Source organism: Zonotrichia leucophrys, chromosome 23 (assembly GCF_028769735.1).
Source record: "Zonotrichia leucophrys gambelii isolate GWCS_2022_RI chromosome 23, RI_Zleu_2.0, whole genome shotgun sequence".
Lineage (NCBI taxonomy): Eukaryota > Metazoa > Chordata > Aves > Passeriformes > Passerellidae > Zonotrichia > Zonotrichia leucophrys.
Genome location: NC_088192.1, coordinates 993,637 through 1,021,328, shown reverse-complemented (window position 1 = coordinate 1,021,328; position 27,692 = coordinate 993,637). Strand labels below are relative to the sequence as shown.

Here is a 27,692-nt window from a genome sequence, read left to right as displayed (position 1 = left end):
GCCCCCTCGCGAGGCCCCGCCCATCGCCGGCGGGCTCCAGGCGCGGCGCGGGGCGGTTCTCAGTCGCGCTCAGGGCGGGTGAGGGGAGCGGAGCGGCGTCGCCGTCCCGGCTGTGGCAGCGGCGGGCGAGGCGGGGCAGGGGCTGCAGCAGCGAGAGCAATGGCGCTGTCCGTGCCGGTCAACGGGCTGAAGGAAAGCGACAAGGAGCCCGTCATCGAGCTCTTCGTCAAGGTACGGCCGAGGGGAGGCAGAGGAGGAGAGGGGAGGGGAGCTGGGGCGGGGGAGCCTCGTCCCGTCTGAGCGCCGAGCGCGCGCGCGCCGCGACCGTTGGGCGCCCCCCCCCCCCCCTTCCTCCCTCCGCTTTCCCGCCCGGGGGGCTCCGGGTCCCTCACGGCTCCTTCGGGCCCCTCCGTGCGCACCCCGCTCCTCTCGGACCCCACTCCTAAACCGGGCACGGCGAGGGGAGCCCCTCGGAGCAACCCCCGAACACCCCGCGGGCGCGGGGGGCTCCGCTCGGGGCGGCTCCCGGCGCGGTGCGGGCACAAAAGCGGAGCCGAGGGCGTGTGCCCGGCGCCGGGAGGGATTGCGGGAGCCGCGGTGAATCAGAGCGGGCGATAGCGCCTGCAGACCGCAAGAAAAGTCACTTTTTGGGGGGAGAAAAGTGCGGCCCGGACGCGTTTTGCTGGAAGATTCTCCGGCCGGAGCAAAGGGTGCCGCGGGTGCGGGGCAGCAGCGCTGGCACAAGGGAAGAACCGAGCGCCACAATGGATCGCCCTCGCTCGGCATTGTGTGCCCGGCCAAGCGCAGGAAGGCGGCAAAAAAGCAGCAAAAACACGAGTTACCGCTCGCTCCCCGCCCCAAAAGTCTACTTTTTATCACGGGAAGTGAATATGTAAAGTAACACCAGGTTTTTATCCAAACTAGAAGAATGAGCATGTGTTGTACTGCCCTTATCTGGCGAAGATACCATATGGTATCTCCACATGTTTTGCATTCATTTATTACTGTATGATGCAATATTTTGCATCCTCCGGGGCTCTGGTGATGCAGCATCTTACTTTTACTTCATATCAGAAGTAACACCAATTACTGCGTGCAATCTTCTCTTTCTGTGCTTAAACGTCCTTTAATGAAAGCTTCTACAGGAAAGTATTTACATTCTTCAGATGAAGTTTCTTCCAATTGCAGAGAGAAAATCAGAGATCTCTTCATCTGGGAACTTGGGAATTGCTTTGTATAAAAGCAACAATGACGAACATGAAAATTTCCAGCTATTTGGAAAGAAGTTATTAAATATCGATTTTATTTCTTAAATTATATTCTCTGAAAGTGTTGAATTTTTCTTTTCACACTTCCTAATAGTAGTATCAAGAGGCACTAATGGGACCCCAGGGAGAGCATTGCAGTGGAGGATTCCAGACCTGATTTTGGTCAGAATATTTAGACTCTTAGTATAGAGGTTAGAACTTGCAACTACAGCAATTAAGTTACAGATTACTTTGAATTATTTATAGCAGTGTATCTTTAATATAATGTGGCAGTTTATCTTCATCTGTCCTAAAGTTCGTCAGCTGATTTTTCTTATTTTTAAAGAAATTCAAGCAGTGATTGATGGCAGAATGATTTGGGGGCAGAGGGAAATCAGCTTTGTGGGTGTGTTTAAAGAGAATATTTCATGCATGAGGAGTGGCATGGAAGAAGCTGTAAAAATAGTTTTGAGAGAGATGTGTTCATTGTGATTAAATCAGAATTGGACTAATAAACCTGTGAGATTATCTGAAAGGGAGAAATCGGAATTTTTCTATCCTTTTCTGTTGAAATTTCTTTATTGGCATGGGTTTAAGAAAGCTAAATTTTGGGTTATCAGTGAGGATTTTTTTCCCTCAAGGAAACCTTTTCCCATTGTTATGGATGACTGCTGCACGCTGAGCACTGTCTGCCCTAAGGGTAAAGTTCAGGTTAAAATAAGAGGTTATTGCTGCCTGCCTTCACAATCTTCAGGTAAAGATTATTTCCTATAAAATCCTTCAGGTAAGGGACAACCCCCAGCCCAGCAGGCAGAACCAAAACAGTTTCACCTGGGTATTGCTGCCTTCCCCACACTTTATTGAAGCTGTTGAGGATTATCAGGACAGCTTTTTTGTAAGGCAAATAAAATCTTGTTTTCTGACTCATTTAGATGCTCACTTCAGAAATTGCTAGCAGAATATGTTTATTGAAGACAGCCAAGAGTGTCTATCTAAAGGAGCACTAAATTTGGATTTTAGTAATTATTTTTTCCTCTGGGAATGGAACGCTCACTTGCAGTTTTTCCATGTGGTTGTGGGTGCAATCTAGAAAAGAAAAAAAAAAATCTGACTTTACTGAGAGTTTCTCCACTCAGATAATCACTTTTCAAGCAATATCTGGGATTTACCTGTGCCCTGTTAGCCAGGGAAGCTCCTCAGGCAGAGGTAGTGGAAAAAGTTCTGGCCCAAGCTGAGCCCAAGGGGCGGTGACTGCATGACCTGAGCACAAAGGATTGTAGCAGCCGGACCCGAGATGAAACAAAGGTAGGGATTAAAGCTTGAGAAACAAACCTGTGAAGCAGGGGAAAGGGTCTGGCTCTGTGCCCAACCTGCGGGGTTTGAGCCTTATTAAACTGTGATCAGTAACACAATGGGATGGGCCCGGCGCTGGAGGAGCGCACGCAGGCTGGGCTCGGCTGGGAATGGCTGTCACAGCGTTGTCACCAGCACATTGATACGAGTGTGCCCACCAGACGATGTATCAGTCTGCTGAAATTGTATTTCCATGGTCTGAGAACCCCCTGCAGCATTAGGGCACTTCGGTAAGAAACTCTGTTGCACTGGTGATTCTGTTTCTTGGTGTCACCATGAAAACTTCCAGAATTTATTTCATTCCAGAGCCGGTGGGCTGCCTGTGGTCTCTTTTAAACCAAGTGTAAATATTTTCTGAGTCTTTTCTCTTGAGAGCTGATTAGGACAAAAGCAGTGATGTATCTGATTTCATTTCTTTTCCTTGCCTGTTCCATGTTTTATTAACAAGGGAGGCTTCCATTGTCTAACAGGAATATTTTTATGTGCCCTAGTGGCATTTCAGAGCAGTGAAGGCTGCATTGTGAATGTGCTCAGAGAAACTTGAGCTCAGGGATCGGAGTGCAGCTCAGACAGGTCACTTGGAATAATAGCTGTGCTTTCGTTGGTGGTGTGTGGAATTTTATTGTAAATAAAAAACGTGGTGAGGTGAATTGGTCAAATAGGCCCAGTCACCTGTGGGAATCACAGCACAGTTACAGAACTGCCTGTGCAGTTGCTGTCAGGGAGTGTGTGAGGATGGAGCTGCTGAGAGGGCACTCAGTGATTGCATCCTCTGCTTGTACCGAGGTGGAGACACAGAGGGTCAACAAGTTCAGTGGTAAAGGAAACAACCACCAGGCTCCACTAATGAGGAATTCAGAGTTGTGTCTCTCTGCTGGCATGGCATGGGTGGGAGGAAGGCTTCCCCTCTCCACTGGTAACGTGTGTGTACTTGTAATTAATCAGACCTTGGATTTCTGGCAGCTCTCAAGTGAGGTGTCATTGCGAAATGGGGCACCTGTGTTGAAAATCAGATAGAGTCTGTCTGTTTACCCTTGGGTTGCCTGTCAGTACAAAAGAAAAAGCTGTGATTTCACATTTAATAAACACCTCACTCGGAAGCATTCCCAGTGACTGTAGCAGAAGCTTGTCTCTGTTTTTGTGTATCTGAACCAAACAGGGATTTGGCAGGTGAACTGTTTGTGTTCTGGGCTCGGGGTCTGTTTTGTTCAGTGCAATGCTGGGGCTGAGGCAGGAAGGGATGTGAGCATCTCCAGAGGATGGATTTGTGTGCATTCAGGTCTGCCTTTGTCTCACCCTGTGCTCATTCCTTATGTAAGCTCTGCTGTGGCACTCTGCAGCCCTGCAGCTCTGCACATTGGTTTATTACAAACCATCCCTGAGCTTCTTTGTCATCAGTTTTTAATTTTTTTTTCACCCACAAAGTAGCTGTATTATTTAGAGGCACATCAGTACAAGGAAATAACAGGACTGGAAAAATGCAGTGCTGCTTCTCAGAGATAGTCTTGGCAGGGTTATTGCTTGATAATCTTATTAGATAAGTCTCCTCCTTATGCACCAGATCATCCTTGGAGGGTTTGATGTAACCTCAGCAGCTGAGAACCTCCTCAGCCTGTCTTTGATATGTGTTTGGTACAGACAGCAAAATGTCATGTGAGGAGTGTTGTAAAGGGGCCCTTTGTAAACTGAGGTGTAACCATTGAGTTGTATCCTGTGCTCAGTGGGTATAAATCAGGCCTTTTCCTGCTCTGGCCAGCAAATTCCTTTAAATTCTGCCTGGGGAAGTCCTCACAGCCAGAAACATCCTCAGCTTTTTCATCTGGGTCTGGTTGGGGATGCAGGAACTGGTGCTCTTGGTACAGAGGTGGTCTCAAGTGTAAATGTTAAATTTTTTTGCAAATCATTGCTACGTAAGCTTAAAACCTCCTGGCAATAATTTCCAGAGGGTTAACTCATTTCCAGATGAGTTAGCTTTCCTTCAGTCAGGAACTACTGAGTAATGGTTGTATTCCCTGGCATCCCTTCTCCCTTCCCAATGATTAACATCAGACAGCTCTGATTGTCAGGAGAGCTTCTGTTTGACTTTGCAGCTGAAATGTGTCTTAACATTCAAGCATTTTCCTCTTTTCCCTTCTAAAATCTGTGTGAATTCCCAGATTTCAGCCCTTCACAGGCTGAGGGCTGGGCTCTGTGGTGGTGCCTGTGAGTCACTCCCTCCGTGGGACACGTGCCATGGACACATTCCTGCAGCACAGATCCTGCTACAAAAGACAAGTCTGTCCTCAGTTTTCCCAGCTGGGAATTCTCAGGGTGTGCATCCAGGGCTTGAAGTGGAAGGAGAAGCCTGTGTGTCAGAGCAAACTTTGGGGCCTGGAGGCTGCTGGAAGTCAGGGATGGAGGAACACGGAGGATCCAGGGCTTGTCCTGATGTGTGCAGTGATGAGTTCACCCGAGGGAAGGGCCCTGTGAACCCCAGCATTCCTGTGAAAATGAGTAAAGAGACCGAGATCCTCTTTAAAGAGAGTTTTGTGTGGCCATAAAAATACTTGATTGTTGAGAAGTAAGGAGATATGAGCAATCCTTACATCAGTTTGGGGAGTGGGTGGGAGGCCCTGCTAAGCTGGCAGTGGGCAGCCCTGGGGCAGGATTAGCCCATGAGCATTGGGATCATCCCTGCCAGGCTGCAGTGACTCATGGCCCTGTCTGCTCCTTGCATGGCCATCCTGACCTCATCCTGCCCATGGAAAGGGTTCTTTATTCCAGAGCAAGCCTGTCTGGCCTGGAGTGGGCAGAGCAGAGAAGTCCTTGCTTCTCTGGATGTGGATTTTTGAAGGCTGAGCTGTCCCTTCCAGGAATCTGCATTTGGAAGGATCTAATTGGGGAATTCCTTGAACTCCAAGCTAAACAGTAACTGTGTACTCTGGGAAGCGACTGTTGGACTCTAAAGTTTGATTTTTTAAAGTGTTCATTAGCTCAAAGGGACAAAAAAAAAAAAAAAAAAAAGCCCTGGACTGTTATTTTCTCACCAGTGTGTGCTCAGATTGTGTTTAAATGAAACATTTCTTGTGATGTGACAAACACAAGGCCTGCAAGCTTTTGTAACAGTGCCTGCACCAATCCCAGCTCCTGGCCAGGCTGGACATAGCACTTAAAAATCCACAAGAACGACTTTTAAGGCTGGAAAACTGTACTTGGCAGTAATTGGATTTGTTGCCTTGTTTTGGTAGATGTTCTCTTTTCCCAGTGAACTGAGCAGTGCAGTTCTGTAAAGCCTGAACTGGAGAAAACAAGGTGGTTTTTGTCTGCCAGGGGAGGCTCTTGGTTTGTCTAAGACAACAAAATTTAATTAAGGTGGTGGTTGGTTGCAAATTGATGGTTCATGGAAAAAATAGTTTACATCTGTATTTGTTATCCATCTAATTTGATTTTAATCTTCAAAGTTCTTGGTAAATAAGCTGTAACAAACAGCTTATTGTCCTAATCAGGTTTGGGGTTTTTTTCCTGCATGTTCTTCAGTGGAATAATATAGTTTTAGTCTTAAAATAGATGCTAGGTACTCCCTTGTGGTACTAAGAGTTTGTGCATATTTGAACAGTAAAAACACCCAAACCCAAAATTGTTATGTTGTCTTCACAGGAGTTTCAATAGAGGTTTGACTTCAGGAGCTTTAAATCCTTTATTTAGAATATTTTTCCCCCAAAAAATATATATAACAGTTAAATTTTTTATACTTGCTTTGAGTAGTTTGGGGGTTTTAATTCAGGTCAAATACATTTGAGGCACAATCTGGATTTTTATGGTGTTTGCTTCTGTTGAAGTGAAAAACATAAGCTGAAGTGCTGTTAATGACAAACATCTTTGTGTGGGAATTCTCTGAGAGTTCAGACTTATTCCTTGTATTGTTGGCCAGACAAAGGGCAAGGAAAGGAAATGACTGAGTTCTCCCCACTGAATCTCCATATTAGGTATAAACTAAATATAGGAGTGCAGTCCAGGAGTGAAGTCATATCTGTATATTTTCCTGGGAAGAGCTGATGGGATCAGCCAGTGCTACTGGGCCAGCCTCAGAGCTTTTTGGCTCTCTTGGAGCTTTTCTATTTTGGCTCAGTCCTGTGGAGAGCTGCTTTTCTGAAATAAAGGAAATAGCTTTTTAACGTGGTTTTATCTAAAAATAAAATCAAAGCAAGCCTAAGGAGGGTTTTGGGCCTTTCAGGGTGTGCATGAGGTGAGACAGGGTGTTCTGGAGCTCAGGACACAGATCCCAAAGGGAAATTCAGCTCCCATCTCCCAGGGGAGGGGACTCAGTCAGGGAGGTGCCTTTTGGTTGTGCATTGGCCTCCCCCAGTCCCTTCACTCTGAAATAGAATCTCCAGCCCCACTTTTGCTCTCTGATAAGGTTTTTCCTGCCCAGAGCTCCTGAATGTGGGGCTGCCGGGGGAAAACAGGACTCACTGGGTTTTGAGAGGCTGCTGAGAATTTGGGCAGTGTTTGTCTCACTGCCCCTCCTTTGTGGGCTCTGCTGCTCCCCCCAGGCTGGGGCAGTGCCTCAGCAGCACATCCTGAGTTCTACCGGGCTTTAAACCCCAGCTGGTGCCTTTTGGGCTGGGGTTGTGCCATTGAACTCCTCTGGGGTTTGCTGGGCTGGGATGAGCTGCAGGAGGAGGAGGATGAGGAGGAGCAGCTCTGGGGTGTTCTCTCTGCCCATCTCTCTGGAAATGAGGTTATAAATATCACAAACACAGCTCTGTCTTTTCCTGTCCCACGGAAGTGAGGCACAGCCAGAGGTTTATTTGAAGAACTCTGAAATACCACAGATCTGACTGGGTTCTTCTGAGCCCCAGTGACAGCATTTGCAGTTCTTTCCTCTCACTTTGGTGCTCCATGATTTGGTGGGGGAGGTTTGCAGATGGGTCTCTTGGGCTCTGGCCAAGGCACACACTGTACTTGAGCAAATTTAATAAATCCAGGGAGGGAGAATCACTGTCATGAACAATTCCTGCTCTAGGTTTGTGTGCTGGAGACCCAAAGGCAACTTCCAGGCAGTGTTAAAGAAACCCTCAGAGCTGCAGAGTGAATTGTCTGCCACAAGTTTCCTAGCAGAAAATTGCAGGATTGTGTGGAGATGTTGCCCAGCACATTGGAGTCAGTGTGGCCCCGCTGATCCTGTGGGGTTTGTTCAACACCAGCTCTCTGGTCAAGGTATTGCCACAGCAGAGATGCCAGGCCTGTGCCATCAGGGAATAATTGGATTTTCCTGTGCCAGGCCAGGAAGTGTCCTGAGTCTGTCCACAATAAAGGCAGAATTTTGTGTTCCTGTCATTAAGCTCATTTCTTCACTGAAGAAAACGGTGATTTGTATTTAAAGCAGGATTGGGACTCTCCATCTGATTCTTCCAAAGGATGAGCCTGGGATAATTCCTGCTCTCCAAAGGACTAGAGGCACTTAATTAAATTCTGCTGAATTGTGAATTTACTTCCCTACACCACGAGGATCCCACAGCATCCTCCAAAACCTTTTCAGTGGGAATTGGGCAGTGATGAGCAGGAGCTGCAGGACAAGTCTGCTAAGGATTTTCCTCAGAGCAGCATCACAGGGCTAAAAACAGCATCATCCTAAAATGGTCACTGGCCTTTGTAGTGTGTGACACAGAGGGGACTTATCAGCAGGGTAATGACTGAAGGGGCAGCTTGGATGGGCTGGCAAACATTCCTTTCCCTGCTGAAAGAGCCAGATCTCAAGTAAACACAGGCACTCGAGTGAATTATTTTGAAGTATTTTTTGAGTTTAAAGGAATTTCAGCTGAAGTGGAACTTGGGTTGGTTACAAATGGTGATAGGGGTCAGGAGAGGCAGTGGTAACTCAGGTTGGTTTTGCCCTGGGTGTGTTAATGTCAGTCAACATATAGCAAATGTACGCTAATTATCTCAGGCTAATTATCCTAGGGAATTCCAGGTGTCAGCACTGACCTGATGCTCTGTTTTCCATTTTCCATGTTTTTCTCAAAGGAATGTCTATTTAAAGTAGCAGTGGTGGCCTAAGTTTGTCAGTAGAGCTAAATTTGGGCAGGGTGTGGTGGTTGTGACTTGAGAGTTTACCTTCACACAGTGTTACCAAATTAAGAATTCACTTTCAGAAGGCACTTCTGATGCCCTGAACCCTCTGCAGGATGTGCTGTTGGTTTTTCTCCCTGATTCCCACCTTTCCTGGCTTTGTTCATCTTTGGGCTGTCAGCCCCGTTTGTGTGCCAGCCCTGTGTTGAAATGTTGTGTTCATGTGTGCTCTGCCTGGTGGCACAAGGAAAAGCTTTGCCCTGGAGGTCGTGCTCCCTGTCCTGGAGAGGCAGAGGTGACAGCAGGAACTGTCCCTGTCCCTCAGCCCTCAGATTAAAGCTGGCTGAACCGGATTTAGTCAGGGCTGGACTCTGCCTTGCTCCCTGACCTGTTCCTCCCCTAAAAACAAACCAACTCCCTTCTCAAACTGCAGGCTGGGAGGTGGCAAGGAGTGCAACACTCCTGAGATAAGCTTTTCCAGCCCTGCCCTGTCACTTGTTTTGCTCTTTGAATAAGAAGAGAACATCAATATTCATCAATTATTTTGGAGAAGCACAGCTGGGGGCATTTAAGTGTCCTGCTATTGGGGCCCCTTTGGGGCCAGAGTGGGGCTGTGAGTTCACATGGGTCTAGGCATCACCTGGGGCTCCTCCATCATCCCTGGGGTTTCCCCATCAGATCCCTGGGAGGGGCTCCTCCATCATCGATCCCTGTGGGGCTCTCATCATCCTGGCTCCCATCGATCCCTGGGGGCTCCTCCATCATCCCTGGGGGCTCCTCCATCGATCCCTGGGGGCTCCTCCATCATCCCTGGGGTTCATCCATCCCTGGGGGCTCCTCCATCATCCCTGGGGTTCATCAATCCCTGGGGCTCTCCTCCCTGCCCAGATCCCTGGGGGTTCCTCCATCATCCCTGGGGGCTCCTCCATCCCTGGGGTTCATCATCCCTGGGGCTCCATCCATCAATTCCTTAGGGTTCTCCTCATCCCTGGGGGCTCCTCCATCGATCCCTGGGGGCTCCTCCATCGATCCCTGGGGGCTCCTCCATCGATCCCTGGGGGCTCCTCCATCGATCCCTGGGGGCTCCTCCATCCCTGGGGGCTCCTCCATCCCTGAGGTTCCTCCATCCCTGAGGTTCCTCCATCCCTGGGGCTCCTCCATCCCCGCCCCAGCCCAGGGAGCAGTTGCAGTAATGGCTCTGTGGGGAGCATTTGTTAACATCGATTGCTGTCACTCCTTCCATGGCTGCAATTCTTCACCTCTTATCTGGAACACCCCCAGTGAGCAGCACAATTGTGCCTGTTCAGCTTGGCAAGGTAAAGGGGCAGGGGTTTGGGTTGATGCAGATCCTTCTCATGTGTGGAACATCAAACCCCTCCTTCCTGTATCCTCTGTTCCTTTATCTCAGGCCTTGGAACTGCTGCAGGTTTTTCACTTGAATGGCTTTGTTAGCTCACCTTAAACCATTTCCTCTCAAAACAGTAATCCTTAAAGGATTATTATTAATTACTCAGTTGTGGAATAAGCTTACTGCTCATTAAGCAGGCAAAATTGATTGTTATCTGCTGGTTTGAGGCAATGGCTTTGCATCATGCTGGGTTGCTCATGCAGTTTTCTCAGCAGGTTTGGTTTTCATTGTTAGAACTCAAGATGTATTTCAAGATGACTGAGTTCAGAATTTGAACATACCCTCTCTTTCATTTTCCTTTTCCCCCCAATCTGTTTATTGCCTGGAACATTATTCTTCTGGACTTTGCAGAGTGGGGATTCCCTTGGTGCTGCAGTCCTTGTCTCTGGTGGAAAGTATTCTGTGAGATGCTTCTAAAATATCTTTATTCCTCTTCATCCAAACTTCTCTCACCACTTCTGGTAAAGATGTCACATCTGGGAGGAATTCCCTTGGGAGTTTTGGGTAAATGAAGAAATGCTCTCCTGGTGTTCTGCCCTTTCCTTTTGTTCTATTTTTGCAGGCAGAGACTGAGCTGTGTTCCATTGCTCATCAGATGCACTTTGACTTTATTTTTCTGCAGTGATTTGATCTACTTTGGGAAACTTGTAGTGGGCTCCTTTTAACTGATCAATATTTGAAACAGTTTTGCAGAAGTCTTTGGGACCAAGGATTTCTAGGATTCTCAGATCTGTTCTGTATAAGAAGGGTTCTGTGCCCTTTAATGTTTCTTTGCTTGTCTGGCTTTTTGTTGGTCTTGCAATAAACTCCAGCACTCCCTTGCTGAGGTAAATCCACTCAGCTTCTCGTGTCAGGAGTCAGGTTAATTTTTATGCAGCTGCAAAGACAAACATTTCACAATTTAAATGGATTTTTTTCCTCCCCTTAACTCGTTCAGCCACTCAAACAGATGTTTGGTTACTTGTACTCTCTGGGGTTTTGTTTTTTTGGACAGTCTCATTTGAATGAAATCACTCCTCAGGGAAGAGAAAGGGAGGAGGTGGCCTCCAAGCTAAGCCCACTCCTGCAGACACTGGGATAAGCAGATTTTGGGTTTTTTCCCTTTCCCAAGGGCTGCACTCCTGCATGGGCTGAGCTGCTGGGCTCTGGGAGTTGCCAGGAATTCCAGTGTGTGGTGATAAACCAGGCTGGCTCCTCAATGAGCAGCTGATTCTGTTACTGCCCTGGAACTCTCCCATTCTTGTTTGAACTTCCTTTCTTATTTAATGTTTCTTTAAAAATAGCTTTATTTGTTTTCATAGAGCACTGCAGAGCAGCGTTCTGGAGGGTGTGGGCCCTGCTCTCCCTGTGCCACGTCTTACAATTAACAAAGTCCTTTTTGCCACCTTCCCAGAGGTTTTCTGAATTCAATTCAGTTTGTAGAGGGTAACACACAAGTGAGAAATTCCATGTTCCTTGCTGTGTGAGAGGTGTGGCACTTTTCCTCTCTCTGGTCCTAATCCCTGCAATTGAAAACCTGAAATTCAGTGAAATTAGATATATGGTGAGGTTTTTGAATACGTATCCTTCAGTGTGCAATGGTAGAATTGGAAATTAGCCCTAATTGCAGGCAGTTTGGCATTAGTGACATTACCAATATTACTGGTAATAAAGATTTTAAAACTGGTTTTAATTTAAAAGAATTTGAAATAAAACCTCAAAGCTTCTTGGTATAGAATGACTATAACCTTGTTAAATAACAAATAACCTATGCTGAGGTTAGTGCAGAGTAGTAAATATTTAATATTTGCTTTACTCTGATGGTGATGAGGATTAGCCACTGAAGATATCCTGGAATTTTATGGCCTGAATTCAAAGCCAAGGCAATGACAAGCACAATTATTCTGTGATTAACCCCTGCATGTCAAATCATGTCAGATTTCAGAGTATTCTTCTCATATGTAAAGTTTAGAGTTTGCTGCCAGCACAGCTCTGTTCTGGCAGAGAAAACCAGAGCCAGGAGTGGCTCCTGCAGGAGCGCCCAGCACGGTGGGGAGCTCTGAGGAGAATCCATGGATTGAGGAGGATCCATGGATTGAGGAGGATCCATGGATTGAGGAGGATCCATGGATTGAGGAGAATCCATGGATTGAGGGGAACCAGAGCTGAGGAGAATCCATGGATTGAGGGGAACCAGAGCTGAGGAGGATCCATGGATTGAGGGGAACCAGAGCTGAGGAGGATCCATGGATTGAGAGGACCCAGAGCTGAGGAGAATCCATGGATTGAAGGGAACAAGAGCTGAGGAGGATGCATGGGTTGAGGAGGATCCATGGATTGAAGGGAACAAGAGCTGAGGAGGATCCATGGATTGAGGGGAACAAGAGCTGAGGAGGATCCATGGATTGAGGAGATCCAGAGCTGAGGGGGAAATCCATGGATTGAGGAGACCAGAGCTGAGGAGGATCCATGGATTGGGGGAACCAGAGCTGAGGAGAATCCATGGATTGAGGGAACAAGAGCTGAGGAGGACCCAGAGTTTGAGGAGGATCCATGGATTGAGGGGAACCAGAGCTGAGGAGGATCCATGGATTGAGGGGAACAAGAGCTGAGGAGGATCCATGGATTGAGGAGGATCCATGGATTGAGGAGGATCCATGGGTTGAGGGGACCCAGAGCTGAGAGAATCCATGGATTGAGGGACCCAGAGCTGAGGAGGATCCATGGATTGAGGGGACCCTAGGCTGAGAGATATCCATGGATTGAGGGGACCAGAGCTGAGGAGGATCCATGGATTGAGGGACCCAGAGCTGAGGAGATCCATGGATTGAGGGGACCCAGAGCTGAGGAGAATCCATGGATTGAGGAGGATCCATGGATTGAGGAGGATCCATGGATTGAGGGGAACCAGAGCTGAGGAGGATCCATGGATTGAGGGGAACCAGAGCTGAGGAGGATCCATGGATTGAGGAGGATCCATGGACTGAGGAGATCCAGAGCTGAGGAGGATCCATGGATTGAGGAGGATCCATGGACTGAGGAGGATCCATGGACTGAGGAGGATCCATGGACTGAGGAGGATCCATGGATTGAGGAGATCCAGAGCTGAGGAGAATCCATGGATTGGGGGGAACCAGAGCTGAGGAGGATCCATGGATTGAGGAGAATCCATGGATTGAGGGGAACAAGAGCTGAGGAGGATCCATGGATTGAGGAGAATCCATGGATTGAGGAGGATCCATGGATTGAGGAGAATCCATGGACTGAGGGGAGCCAGAGCTGAGGAGGATCCATGGATTGAGGAGGATCCATGGATTGAGGAGGATCCATGGATTGAGGGGAACCAGAGCTGAGGAGGATCCATGGATTGAGGAGGATCCATGGATTGAGGGGACCCAGAGCTGCTCCTGAGGAGGGGCTGGAGCATCAAACACCAAAGGGGCCTCTCAGGCAACAGTTCCAGAGCAGAATTCCTTGGCTCCAGAGCTCTGGAGCCGGAGTTTCTTGGCATTCTGAGTGCATTCCTTCTCCAGTGTGTGCTCAGAATAACTTGGGACTTTTTGGAGCAGAAGTGGGACAAACGTTTGCAGACAGAACAGTCTGGGCTCCCTTAGGGCTGCTGGGCTCTGAGAGTGCATCAGGGTTTGTTCATGGCTCTAACTGGGCTCTAATCCCCTGCTCTGACTCAAATCATCCAAAAATCCTGTCCTGAGCTACAGCAGATGCTGCTGATGGTTGTGCACTTGGAATGTTGCACTTGTGTTGGGAGGAGAGGGAAGTTTCAGGATAAGTAAATGCATTTGACCTTTTTTGGTCACTTGGATTTTGGCTTATGAGGATGGACCTTAATGAAAGCCACAGGTCAGCCTGAAACTTTAAACAATTTTTTGTGCAGTTTTATGATTTTAAAGTAGCTTTGGTTTGGATTGCAGTGGGCAGGTAAAGTTTAATGGGATGGGGATTTCAGCCTGTGCTGTTACTGCAGTGTAACTCGGGCTTTGCTTGAAGTTTGGGGGCTCAGATCAGTTCTGAGTCAAAGAATTATTTCTGCTTCAAAGCATGAATTACCCTGGGCAGTTCAGAATATGTATTTTCCTTAGATGGGATGCAGTGTTGTGTTTTTCAGTCCCTTTTTTCCAAAGGTAGATCAGACCTGACACGTGGCAGCAGAAAACAGCAGATGAATATAAATCTATAATTTACCTGTAGGAAATGTCAGTTCCAGTGTAAACATGGGAGGGGGAATTGCTGAAATCCAGCCTGCTGTGTGCAGGGACAGTGAAGGGTTAAATATTAACATTATCCTTTTTCTAGATGCTTCTAGAATTCAGCCTCCTGAGCAGACACATGGCAGAGTTTAAGACAATCCATTAACAATAATCTGCTGCAAGTTTGACCCTACTATCCAAAGATAAAGCTGGCAATTTGTAATTTATGGCAGAATAACAACTTCCTTTCTCTGTCAAGTCTTCATTAATGACTCTAATAAAGGTTTGAAGAAAACTGATTCTGTATCTACAGCAAGGACAGGAGGGACATGTCAGGAATGAGTCCATTGTAGGAACAGTAATTAATTTAAAAATCCTCAGCTCTATCTGCAAAGGCCCCATGACTTTACAAAACCCCAAACAGCTTTCTGAATTTAAGACAGCTTCTCTGAAAACTCTCTCTTTTCCTGGCCTTTGAAAATCCTGCTGTTACTCTTGTTAACTTTCAAAGTCTTTCTGAATTCCCCTCACTGTGATGATGAAAGAATTGGCCAGGCTTTGAGAATTGCATGGATGAAAATCACCCTTGGAAGGACTCTAATAATAACAATAATAAGCAAAATCCATTGAAACTCATCTGATATAAAGTACATGTCAGGATAATCTGACATATTTGGCTGCTTTAAGTACTGAACCAGTTCTCAGAGGATTGAATTTTATAACAAAGGTTTCCAGTGCCTCATTCTAGCCCAGAAAAAACCAAAATTTTCCAACTCAGCAATGCATCCTTCATTGTCAGAGCAATGATGAGATGGGTGCTATCACTGGCAGCTCACTGCTGCTTTCTAATGGGCCTTTGTGGTGCTGGGACAAAGGCTGATTGATAAATTGCCTATAAAAAGTGGCTTTGGGATATTATTTAATTGTCAGTGAAGTCTCTATGTACTCACAGTTCTGTCTTTGCTCACAACACCTGCAGTACAATCAATTCTCAGTTCCTGGAGCCCTGCACAGGGACAGATAGAGGCACTGGCCTGGGGAGATGACTCCAATGAATTGGAGAAGAAAGGAAAAGGAGTAATAAAGAGAAAGAGCAGCAGTGCCATTGGAAAGCTGCCCTCAGAAGGTGTGGCTGCTCAGCTGCCAAGGGCACTGCAGCCCTGGCACAGATAACTGAAATATTGCTCTGTGCATTTTCTCAGCACCTGGGGGACGTGACAAGTAAAAACTTGACAGATGTGGCAATTTCAGTTGTACTGAGTGTGTGTTTAACCACAGCTGCTCCAGAGGCTGGGAGAGGAGCAGAGCCATCCCTGCCCTCAATAATTCATGTTCTGTTCTGTCTGCAGGCTGGCAGTGATGGTGAGAGCATAGGAAACTGCCCCTTCTCCCAGAGGCTCTTCATGATCCTGTGGCTGAAGGGAGTCGTGTTCAGTGTCACAACAGTGGACCTGAAAAGGTAAGAAATACTTTAATTATTGGGCCAGCAAGAGCTCAGCACCCTTGGTGAAACAAAGCTTTGGCCAGAGCTTCTATGGCTCACAGGCTGGCTTTGTGAAACTAAAATCTGTCCTAATAATTAACTGGATGTAAATGATGCACTCATTGATGGTTTAACCAAAAATAATGGTAAGTTCTCTTGAATTTGTTCAGTGGCTCTCTTCTGTAAAACTCACACAAAGCCTTTTGTAACTGAATATTGACCATTCCTTTCCTGACTTCACATCAAGATGCCCTCAGTGAGGACAGATGGATATTTTTGGTCAGCTACTCTCTGGTCAAACCCCAGTGATGGATGATTGTCACAAACAACGTGCAGCCTCCCCCTTTTCTTAATGTTTTTAAGATAATTTTGGTTATTGTGCAATAATAATGAAAATACCTACCCATGAGGTAAATCCAAGTGAAATGGGCAGGAATAAAATGCAGAATATTCTGCCTTTGTTCAGGGTCAGCCAGATAAGCCACGGTGCTGTCACCTAAACTGCAGCTGCTCCCCTGTAAATGAGAACCTTGGTGGCTGAAACCAGAGAGAATGAACCCAGGAGCCTCCATTTCCTCAGGCTGGGCATTCTGTTTTATGGAAGTGCTAAATTCAGCAGGGGCCTTGTGTTTGCTTTGGGTGTGAAGTCATGTTTTCCCAGCACTGATGGAAAACTCTGCTGGCCACAGCTCTGCAGAGGGGAGGCTGCCAGTGCCTCCAAACCTGAATTTCAGGAATAAAGCCAACAGAAACACAGTGTTCTGCACTGAATCCAGCTCAGAAGGGAGAAATCACCCTGCTGGCCTTCAGCTCTGGGGATTTTGTGGAGGGAGGTGACTTGTTTGGGTTTTAAAAATCCCTGAGGTTGCTGCTGCAGTGCTGGCAAGGAGAGTGAAAGGCTTCCATGTGTGGTGAGGGGCAGAAAGCAGCTTTTGTCAGCCCTGGGTGCATTTGGAGCTGCTCAAAGAGCTTTTCTGGCCAGAGTGGGGTTTCCCTGCATTGTGTGCCATAACCCAAACGTGGCACATCTTCCACCAGCCCTGCTGTGGTTTCTGCAAGCTCAGGGGCAGAGCTGCTGCTTGTGGGCTCTTGGAAATTTGGGATTTCCTTTTCCTTTAGTCATGGGGTTGTTGAACCTATTGCAGTTACTGGGGTGGGCAGAGATATTTTAGGTTTGAAAGGCTTTTTACTGCTGAACCAGCTTAGATATCATTAAAATGCCAAATATTCCTGATGAATTGGCTTTATTTTGTGTCCCCTTGGCAACTTGGAGTTAATTGGGTGGGGGAATGGGATGTAAGACTAACTTTTAGCCTATAAATTGGTTGCAGATGTTTGAAGTTGACCTTCCTTACACAAGGAAAGCTTTCTTTCAGGATTTTTTTTCCTGTTGGGGAAGGGGAAACACAAAATAAGTGCAAAATTAAAGCTCTGCAGGGGAATAGGTCAAATAAACCACGTTTGTGTTGTGCTCTGAAGGAGTTCTCTGGGAAAGGACACAAAGAACCACTGCAGCTAATTCAGGTTGGAATAGATATTGATACAAACTGAATTCCTTTTAGACTTTATTTAGATGTCCTTAAATACAACTTTAACACTGGACTGATCAATAGCCAGTGGCAGAGCAGTGCAGCTTGCAGGACATCCCGTCCAGCTGAGTGCTGGACAGGAAATGTTTGATATCACATGTTATCACTGCCAGAATGATAATGGATGTTAGGTGGTGCCTTCATATTGCCACAAGAAACTGCTTTTGTGAGCACTTTATTCAAGCCAATTATCTCCTCTGCTCTTTTTGAGTTTGTGTCTAACAGGAACAGAGCAGAGCAGGAATTGTTTAAAAAAACTGAATTTATTTTGTTGACCAAAACCAGAAAAAAGGAAAAAAGGCTTTGCTTGCCTCTGCCTCATAACATCAGTGCTGCACAACAGCAAGGCCAGCTCTGTTTGTGAGCCTGAAAAGGTCATGGTTGGGTACAAAAGTTCACAAATAAGGGACTTGGGACACAGGAAAATCTGAGCCTGCTCCTCCTGCCCGAGTGCTTCCCCTGCAGAGCTGCCCTGAGCTAACAAAGGCACATTCTGCACTGCCCAGCTCTGCCCTCAACACAGAATGTGCACACAGGCAAGGGAGGAGGGCAGTCCCACCCTCTGCAAGGAGTCAGGCATTTCTTCCCTCTCTTGGGCACACAGAGGCTCCATTCTTCCCTTCTGGGCAGCAGCACTGCAGTGCCCAGGGCTCTGCCCTGCACAAACCATTTGTTGGCCTTGGAGCAGCACTCAGCTGAGGCCTGAAATCCTGATTGAAGCATCTTCATTTGGAGTTTTTGCAGCTCCTCTGACAGGCAAAGCTTTAATTATATGAAATATTCAAATTAAATATTAAAGACCACCCAGAGGTCAATCCAACTTGAGCAGAGTGAAATGCTGCTGAGGAATTGGGGTTTTAGTGCTGACTGATTTTTCCCCATGTTACTCTTCAGCTCCTCATTGCAGTATTTGTGTAATTTATAAATGTGTTACATTTGGGGGCTGGAATTTGTCTGCTCTACAATAAATAATTTGCATGCTAATTACTACTCTGGTTTGTGGCAAAGCCGTGAGGTGTTCACACCTTAACTCTGAGGGCCAGATAATGAATGTGGCCCTGCCTCCAAAACCCCTGGTAAACTTTGGGGTAGGCACAAACCATGTTGGAATTATTTGGAGTGGTTACAGAAGGGGTTTTTGTTTGGGTTTGGTTTGTTTTTTTAAGCTCTCCAGCTTTATCTCAGAAGGAAAACATCCCTGTTACAGTAATTGCCTTCTTGTTTGCCTGTTGAGGGAATTTGTACTCTGAGCCTTTTCAGGCTGTTCCTGGGAGCTCCAAGGGCTGTGCTAGAGCAGGGATCTCCTGGCAGGGGCAGAAAACTGGAAATCAAACCCTGAGCTGGGCTGTGGGATCTTCATTCTGCTTTCTTTTGAAAGATCCAGATGGATAAAGTGCTCTGAGCTGCACTCTGCTTCTTTGGAAAGCTCTTTTGGGCAGTTCTTTGGAATAATCTGTTTCTGAGCTAAAGCTTGTCTTTGATAGTATTCCTGCAGATCCTGTGCTCTTGTCCCTGTTTGTTTTTCAAATAACATTCCTTTTGAGGAATTTTATCTGGCCAGCATGGGGAGCTGGAAGGGAGCCACGATGACTTCCTGTAATTGTTGGGAGTTACAAAGCTGTATTTAAATGAAGTGTTAAGCTACTTAAAGCATTACCCAATGACGACTTTAAATCCTCAAAGTGAGGGAGAGGTGGCAACTCTTAGTGAGAAATAACTTCTCAGAAGCTTAAAAATTGAAAAGAGTGAAATTCTTGCATTCATAAGATCTCCCAGGGTAAAGTATGAAAATCACTTTTCTCCTTCAGTGTTACAAGTAAGCACACCTTGGCTCTAGAAAAGGGCAGGACATGAAATTCTGGCAGGGGTTCTAAATTTTGTAAGCAATGGAAAACAAGGTAGAGTTGTAAACTGAGCTCAGCTGCTCTCAGCCCTGCGGGGCTGGGGCTGTGCATGGCACCAGCTCAGTTTCCCTGGCTGGGGCTGTCAGGAGCATTTCCTGAAGTGCAGTTTCCAGTAAATGCAGTTCCTGCAGGCCTGCAGCTGGCTCAGGAGCGTGGCCAGGCTGGACAGGGCTCAGGGTTCTGCTCCAGATTTGCTCAAACAGAACCAAGGGGCAGCTTTGCCTTGGCACAGCTCAGCTGGGCCAGCAGGAGGTGGTGGCCAGGCTGCCTGGGGGAAATGTTAGCTAGAAATGGAGCTAGAAATGGCTGTTTCAGCTTTTTGCTGTTTCTCTCATGAATAATCCCAATGTGGGACTCCTCTCCCAGGTGTGCTGCTCTTGTTTGTAAATACCTTTTTTTCACTGGGGGAAATTGAAGCATAATTTTAACCATGGTGTTCAAACATCTGTCAGCCTGCCTGGAACCAACCTCCCTGGGCATGTAAAAAATGCTTTATTCAGTGGGCTGGGGAAGAGCTGCTGCTTTCCAGAGCAGCTCTGTGTGAGGGGGCAGGATTAGCACAGATTATGCTATATATAAACTGCTCTGCAGGGCTGGGGAGGCAGGGAGAGGGTGAGGTGTGTGTATAGGTATCCCTCTTCTAGTCAGCATTGGGTTGAGTTGAGAATAAACACAGCCAGAGGTAGGAGGAGATTGTTTTCAACTGTTTCAAATTAATTATTAGCAAGTGTATTCAAAATGTTTAGTTGCAAACTCACTTTTTAGAAAGAAAACTGGTGGTGTCTGTTTAAAACTGAGGGTGTGGAAACCTCAGCGATGCTTTTGTGGTCACAGCAATGAAATGTTGTCCCCTGCTTACTGTTCATGGGTTTGCATCTCCCCAGGAAACCAGCAGACCTTCAGAATCTGGCTCCAGGCACTCACCCCCCCTTCATCACATACAATGGGGAAGTGAGAACAGATGTGAACAAGATTGAAGAGTTCCTGGAAGATGTTCTGGCCCCACCCAAGTAAGTGTTAAACGGATGGTTTGTCACCTCAGGCACAGCTCTCACAGGGGATTTCTGCCCTGAGAAACTGAAGACATGGAATAGTTCTTGCTTGTCATACCTCCCTCCCCTCAGCTCCCTCATCTTTAGATCAAAAACTGTTTCCTCTGTAAGATTATTTAAAAATGATCCTTTGTGTGCCCCAGCCATCCTTTCTGCACTTTCAAACTCTCCCTTTTGGTGACAGGCACATTTGTGTCCAAATAATGCAAATGAAGAGGAGTCTGCTGGACAAAACTTACTCCTAAACTGTAGTGAGAATTTGTTTTAATGTGTTCAAACTGTCTCCAGACTCTTGGCTTTGTACTCTCCAGCTGGCAGGCAGATCCAGACACTGCCTTTAACAGACTGGACTGTTTTGTCTTTTCAGCATGGCAAAACTTCATGTTTTTATTAAGAGATGTGGAGTCCACAACTCTCTGATGCTAATTGAAGTGGAAACCTGTATTTTGCTGACAGATGAGTGATGTGCTCCCTTGGCAGCCCTGACTGAGGGAGCTCTGCTGCCCTGGGCTCCTCAGACACTCTGCTTGTACCCAATGTCTCATTCAGAAAGCAGCAATGTGCTTTTTTCTCTCTGGAAAAAGTTTAAAAACCTCAGGGTGTGATGCTACACTTCAGGAGCCAGGCTGGAAAAGGATAAATCAGTACCAAAATGCCATTTTGTGCTAATTAATAGATAATGAGCACCATTCTGCTAAATGTGCTGTAGATCTGCTCCTTGCTGCTTTTCAGGTACCTGAAACTCTCACCAAAGCACCCAGAATCCAACACTGCTGGAATGGATATATTTGCCAAATTTTCTGCTTTTATCAAGAACTCTAGACCAGAAGCTAATGAAGGTGGGTCACTGGGGGCAGTGCACTCCTGATTCACTGTTTGTGTTTTTCAGAGCAGCTTTGTGGGAAGTGTCTCCCTGACAGATTCAGCTGCATGTTGAGGGACACTTGAGAGTCTCCTGAATTAAAATCTTATTTAAATTTAATGTTAGAGATTTCAACATTTGAAAGAGAACTTTAATCAGAATTTCAGTGGGGTGTGCATGGTTTGTAAATATCCCTGGCACTGGATCTTTTCTGTGCAGCAGCCACTCACAACTCTTGGATGAAAGATAAATGTTTCAACATCCAGGAGCAAATTTCAGGCAGAGTTTGTTGAATTTCTGTGCAACTGCTGCTCTTATTTCACCTCTCTAGGACTCAGGGCTCCCATTCAGAGTTCTGAGCTAAGCTTTAGTTTGTGTCACTTCCATTAAAGGATTAAAACCTTTCTGAGTGAGGGAAAACAGGAGATTTCACACGAGGGACCAATAAGTGGTGAAGAACTCACAGCTGGGCCTTTAAGTAGTTCAGTACAAATCAATTTTGTCCTCAAATACTTAGAGGGAAAACCAAACTCAGGGAATCAGGGTTCCTTTCTGCTGCAGTTCGAAGGGAGAGATGTAAAATATTTGTAAACAGTTGGGAAATAACCGGGGATTTTCTGGGGTGTGCTGCCCTCTGCTGCTGCATTCCATAACCTTCTGCTCCATTCCCAATCCTGCTGTGCTCCTGCACCAGCCTGGGTGCTCTGGGTTGGTCAGGGCAGTTTGCTGAGCATGTGACATTAAACAGATTATGTTTAAATGTATATAAACCCCAGCATAGCTTAATTCTAATCAGTTTAAGCCAGTTAGGCACAGTCTTAAGAAACGGACATAAGCCACTTTTTAAACCAAAAATAAACCCTTGTGGGCAGTCTTACAGTATTTTAAATTAGTGCAAACTCCTGTGTTAGCCAGCTTTTAAATAACCTGCATTTGTGGGATATTTAAAGAGATTCTGGTCCAGTTTCAGTGTTCTGGTGAGCACAAAAAGTGACCAAGGGTTACAAATCCTTGAGTGTAGACCAGGGATGTGGGGTTTGTATTTCAGACCTGGTAGCAGCCTCAGTTTAATGTTTGTTTTGAATGATCCCTTCCTGTGCAGCCTTAGAACGTGGCCTGTTGAAAACCCTGCAGAAGCTGGACGAGTACCTGAACTCGCCCCTGCCCGATGAGATCGATGAGAACAGCCTGGAGGACGTCACCGTCTCCACACGCAAATTCCTGGATGGCAACGAGATGACCTTGGCCGACTGCAACCTGCTGCCCAAACTGCACATTGTCAAGGTCAGACCTGGGGGGCTGCAGGGGAAAATGCAGCAGAAAATATCTGTGCTTTGTGTTATTCCTGTGCACAGCTCATTGCAGCTGTCTGTAAGCTCGGCTGCACTGGGAGCACCTGAGTTTGTGCAAGTTTGGGTCACTCAGAGGGCTCTGAGCAGTGGAGATCAGGGCAGGGGTGAGTTTGGGCAGCAGAGAGCCCAAACCCCATTCCCTGCACTGCCCTCGTGGTGCCAGGGAGCTGCAGAGCTCACGAGGAGGAGGAGGAGGGTGAAGGTCAGGTGAGCAGGGAATGGCTGAAGGGGGCTGCTCACTTCTGCTCCAGAGCAAAGTAAATGTCACAAATAAAGAGATTATATAAATAACCAAGCTGGAATCTTGGAAGAGGCAGCCTGGGACAGCCACAGGAGTGCAGATGTGCCCACAGCTGTGTGGTTTGGTTCCTCCCCTGCCTGCAGTGCTCTGTGTCAGCTCTGTACTGCAGATGGAGCCACAGGCTCAGGTTCTGGCTGCCTGCAGAAGAATTTCCCTGGGTGAGGAGAGTCCCAAGGGGAGAGAGGCAGGAACAGCCTCTGGAAACTGCAGGACTCATCCCAAGTGTCCAGGCTGGGAGGATAACTTCACTAGAGAATGGCCAGGGCTGGAAAAGTGTTTTAAGTCGTGGATGTAAATTTATAACTTCATTCTGTCCTTCCAGGTGGTGGCCAAAAAATACCGCAACTTTGAGATTCCCAAGGAGATGACAGGGATCTGGAGATACCTGACAAATGCTTACAGCAGGGATGAGTTCACCAACACCTGTCCTGGAGACAAGGAGATTGAAATAGCTTACAGTGATGTAGCCAAGAGACTCACCAAGTAACCAGCACCTGCAGAGGATCAGGTTATATCCCATAACAATGCTTCTAACAGACTGCTCTTTTCATATCAATAGCAATTGGTTTTTGCATGAACTCGCAGTTACTCCAAGCCACGTGGATAGACCAGGTACAGTAATTACCTAAAGTTTGCAGACTTTAATTACAGGCTTGTTTTTCCTGACCTCCTCTCCCAGCCTCTGAGCATGGTGGATGCAGTCGTGTTCCTGTTGCACTGGGGTGACCCTGGATTCTTCATTCTGAAGGGTTGGCTCGCCCCTGCTGCTTCTCTCTGTAAACATCTGGTCCATGATTTGTCCAGGAATTGGTTTAGGATCCTGTCTCACTGTATGGTACAAGGAATATTTATGTATTTTGGAATTTATTGCTTTTCCAGAAGATCTGTACACACCTGTCATACCTGTGACACGTTGAACTGTACCTGCTTGTCTATCCTATTTACATAGAGAAGGGAACTTAGTATCCAAAAGAGCCATTTGCAAAATATTTGGCAATGTTTTGTTGGTTTGTTTTGTTGTATTTTTATAAAATCTCTTGGATTTGAAGTCACGGTGATGGTTGAGAATGGACTCAATGTGAACCTTGGATTTGAGTGACCTCAGCATCAGGGAAGTTTGAATCCAGGCCTGAGAGCTGGGGTGGGAAGCTCAAAGCTCAGAGTTGATTTTTTTGTGTCTTCAAGAGCTTGAGGAGATTTAAACACCTGCATTTGTATGAATTTTGAGTTGCAGCAAACAAATAATTGTCAGGATTTTCCATCAGGAAACAGCAGAGTTGGAAGCTGCCCTCTGTTCACCTTAAGAATTGCAAGTGGCTTTCTTTTTGGTAGTTAAGAGCCTTTTTGTTTTGTATAGGTATTTTTGGTGATTTTTACTTAAGAATCTGTTCTGTCATAGCCCAAATCCATGGCAACTGTAGTGTCCTAACTCTGGGTGGGGAATAGCAGTGCAATGATTAGTGATGCAAAATGGACTGAGAGCCATGAAATGGGAATTTTTAATGCCCTTTCTTCCCTGAAGAAAGCTGAAGTGACCTTTAAAAAGAACATTTGCCTTAAATGATAGTAGGGTGTTTTTTTTCCTGAATGGAAACCTGGGAATTTTGTAAAGAAATGGTGGTGGAATCCAGTCCTTTCCATGGAATTTATCCCAATTGTTTCTGTGCACCTGCACTGCAGTTTTGCATACTCATAATCATTGCACTACTATACTTAAATCTTTTTACAGCAACACTGAGGAATAGCACTACAATTTTTTTAAAAACAATTTTCAAATGTTTCTAAACCAGGGAATAGTTTTCTTGTTTAAAATTAATGGTTTTGATGCACGAAATAAACTGCTAGGTTATTTTTAAAAGACCATCATAAACAACTCCAAAGAATGCTAGACTTATATGCCTATTTTTTTGTAAAGATACTTTTATATTTAACTGATTTTAGAAGCTGGAAAGTGCTATTCCTGCTAGGTTGTTCTTGGAATATTTAACATTCTGCAATAACGTGGAAATGCTGACACAAACACTTTTATACACTAATTGTTTTCTTTTTTTTCTTTTTTTTTTTTTTTTTTTTGGTAAAGCACTGGCTTTCTGAAAACCAGCCTGACTTTTCTAAGCATCCTGCTTTTGCTACTTTATGTACCCATGGAGTTAGTTGGATATAGAAGAGGTAGAGAACCAGATCCATATTTGTATCCCTGGCTTGTGGTGCCTTGCCTTGCCTTCCTAGAGCTAAAATTCCAATATAAAGGCACTTAGCAATCCTGTCACATCTCTTTCACAGGCAATTCTCTCAGATACACCTAACCCCTGCTGTGATTTGTTTCAGGAATGTTTAGGCACAGAGGGACATCCTGGGGAGTGACCTGGTTAGGAGAACCTTGGCTGTAGCCCTTGATGGATTACTGGGTTCTGATGTCACGTTCCCCTCCTCAATAAAGTTCCTCAGAATCCTCTGTAGGGCTTCAGTCTCTGCCACAACGTGACATCTAGAAAAAGGAATGACTTTTTTATTTAGATAACAGCATTTTTAATGACACATAGGGTGAAAAAACCCCAAACCCAACCCTCCTTGGTTTGGTGCTCTTGGCCACCACAGAGTTCACAAAGCTGTAGGAAGTGATCGTGGGCATATCTTTGAAAGGAGAGCTAAAAGCTTCACAAAAGCACATCAGGATGGCCCTTGGACGTTGTGGTGATGGGGCTGTGGGGTCAGGCTGTGCTCCCTTCCCAGGGAATTGTCCCTGGAGTGCAGAGAGCAGGGCACCCCCAGCCAGGAGCGGAGCCATCACCTCCTCAAACACCAGCTCAGACCCTTCAAACCCCCCCTGCCCTCCTCCCTCAGAGGCTGAGCTGTGTCTGAGAGCTCCAAACAGAGCTCCAGCTCTGGCTGTGACCGGCGGGCTCCTGATCTCACCCAGAGCAGGAATCCATCCCAGCGAGCTCCAGCCTGGCCTGGGCCCAGTGCTGGCTGTCCCTGCTGCAGTTGTGCTGTGGCAGGAGCTGCCCAGCCCCTCGTGCCCGGGGAGGGAGCAGCTCCAGCTCCGGAGGTGATCCCTGCAGAGCAGGGCAACGGCGGCGTCTGCTGCGGGCACAGCGCTTTCATCTGGCCCCAATCACCAGCTCCACACTAATTAAAAAAGCCCTTTCATAACTATGTAAATTCCTGACTTCTGTCAACTTGTTTACAATCTGATCTTTAAATGCATTTTTAATTTCATCAAACAGCAATTAATCTGCCCCCTGTTTAAATTTAAAATGCTGCTTCTAGCCCCTTCTCCAATTTAAAAACAGCAGTTACCCTTTCAAGTAGGCATTCCAGTTTGCAAGTTGGTTGCATGTATTAGCATGCTGAATAACTCACTTTATTCTCAAGCTGAAATATGCTTAAATTCGCATTAAAACAGGTGACTTGTGTATTTCCTGAACACAAGGGGAAAATCCATCACCTGCACCCTGTTTTTGTGTGGGAGAACAGATTATCCTAGGTGCATTTTTATTTTGTTTTTTCCCCTTACCAAAGCTTTTCTTTCTTGAGGAGATCCCTGCTGTGGAGAGGCTGCCTGTGGAACAGGAGGTGTGTGGGACTTGTGGAACAATTCCAGCCTGACCATCCCTTCCCTGGGTGTCCCACAAGGCAGCCCCAGCTTGCAGCTTTGCATTTTCCCATAAAATCGCTGTTTTCTCCACACTGGGCATGTCCAAACTGATCCAGAGCTGCGTGATAAGGAGAGAGATGTAATCAAATTTTTATGCTAAAGCAGCAAATTAGCATTTGGTATCAAAGGAGCACAGACAGGAGTAAATGGGAGCTGCTGGAGCCAAACCCACTGATGCCTATCTGGGTGCAGAACAAAAAGTGGTGAAGTGCAGCCAACTCTGCTGCTCTCCCTTTGCCACTCAGAGCATCTGAACCCATCCAGTGAAGATTTTTCAGGAGAAGGCCGTAACCCAAGTGAGAAATGCTCCATCAGCCTCAGAGCCTGTGCCACCAGCTCCTGAGCTTGGTTTGTGCAGGATGAGGGGATGGAGACTCCCAAGACAGGACATCAAGGATTGGAGCGTGGTTTGCAGAAATACTTGAAGAGTTGATACAATTTGTTGTAGTTTGCTTTTGTCTTTCACTTTCTGGAACATCTTTTACAGATATACCAGTATACTGCTGGCAGCTATTGTTAAATAAAATTATATTTTCACTACCAAGCAGATCTTTCTCTTATTTCTGAAGATTTCATGTGCAATCCAGGACTGCAGGGTGATGGGCTGAACTGCACAACACAACTTGTTGGTAATTCTGTTCTCCATTTTTGGCCTTCAGGTTTAGGGTTTTTTCAGTGGTGATGTGATTTAAGGCAGAATTTGTGTTATTTCTAACATTATAACCAGCAGCTGTGGTGCCCCTGAAAATTTAGAACTTCCTTAAAATAAGAACAAGTTGAGAAATAATGAATTTCCACAATTTCTTTAGGAGAAGTGAGATGATTTTTTTTTCAGATTTTCAGTGGGAAGTTAAGAACAGATCTTGGTACTTTGTTTTTCTATGGAATGCAGCTTTTCAGAGATGTGTGAGATTTGATTCAAAAGACATCAAAAAAAATCTCAACTTTGGTTCAAGTTTATCCCCTGAGTGGCCACGTCAGGAGTTTGAGATTGCATTTATCCCATAAGAGAATTCCTGGATTTCAGAGCTCCTGCTCTGAGTTTCAGAGGGGTTTCTTTGCTGTTTTTTCCTTTCAGACAAGGTGCAGCAGCTCTGGCAGCCCCAGAGTGTTTTAACCTGGGTTAGTTTTGTTCCAGGACTGCCCAAAGCTGTGGCTGAGCACGCTGGGGTCGTGATGGCAACGCCTGAAAGCAATGCCAGCCATGGAGGTGAGTCAGTCAGCAGGTAATTAATGAAAACCTTC

At 46.2% G+C, this 27,692-nt stretch overlaps 1 protein-coding gene across 1 annotated transcript; it reads left to right on the top strand.

Moving 5' to 3' along the window:
• Positions 1–23,841, top strand: CLIC4 (chloride intracellular channel 4). Its single transcript, XM_064731560.1, has 6 exons — positions 1–231; positions 15,596–15,705; positions 20,107–20,232; positions 21,007–21,113; positions 22,239–22,420; positions 23,112–23,841. The coding sequence occupies exons 1-6, from the start codon at positions 160–162 to the stop codon at positions 23,274–23,276; spliced, it is 762 nt and encodes a 253-aa protein (XP_064587630.1). The 5' UTR covers positions 1–159; the 3' UTR covers positions 23,277–23,841.
• The last annotated feature ends 3,851 nt before the right edge of the window (positions 23,842–27,692 follow it).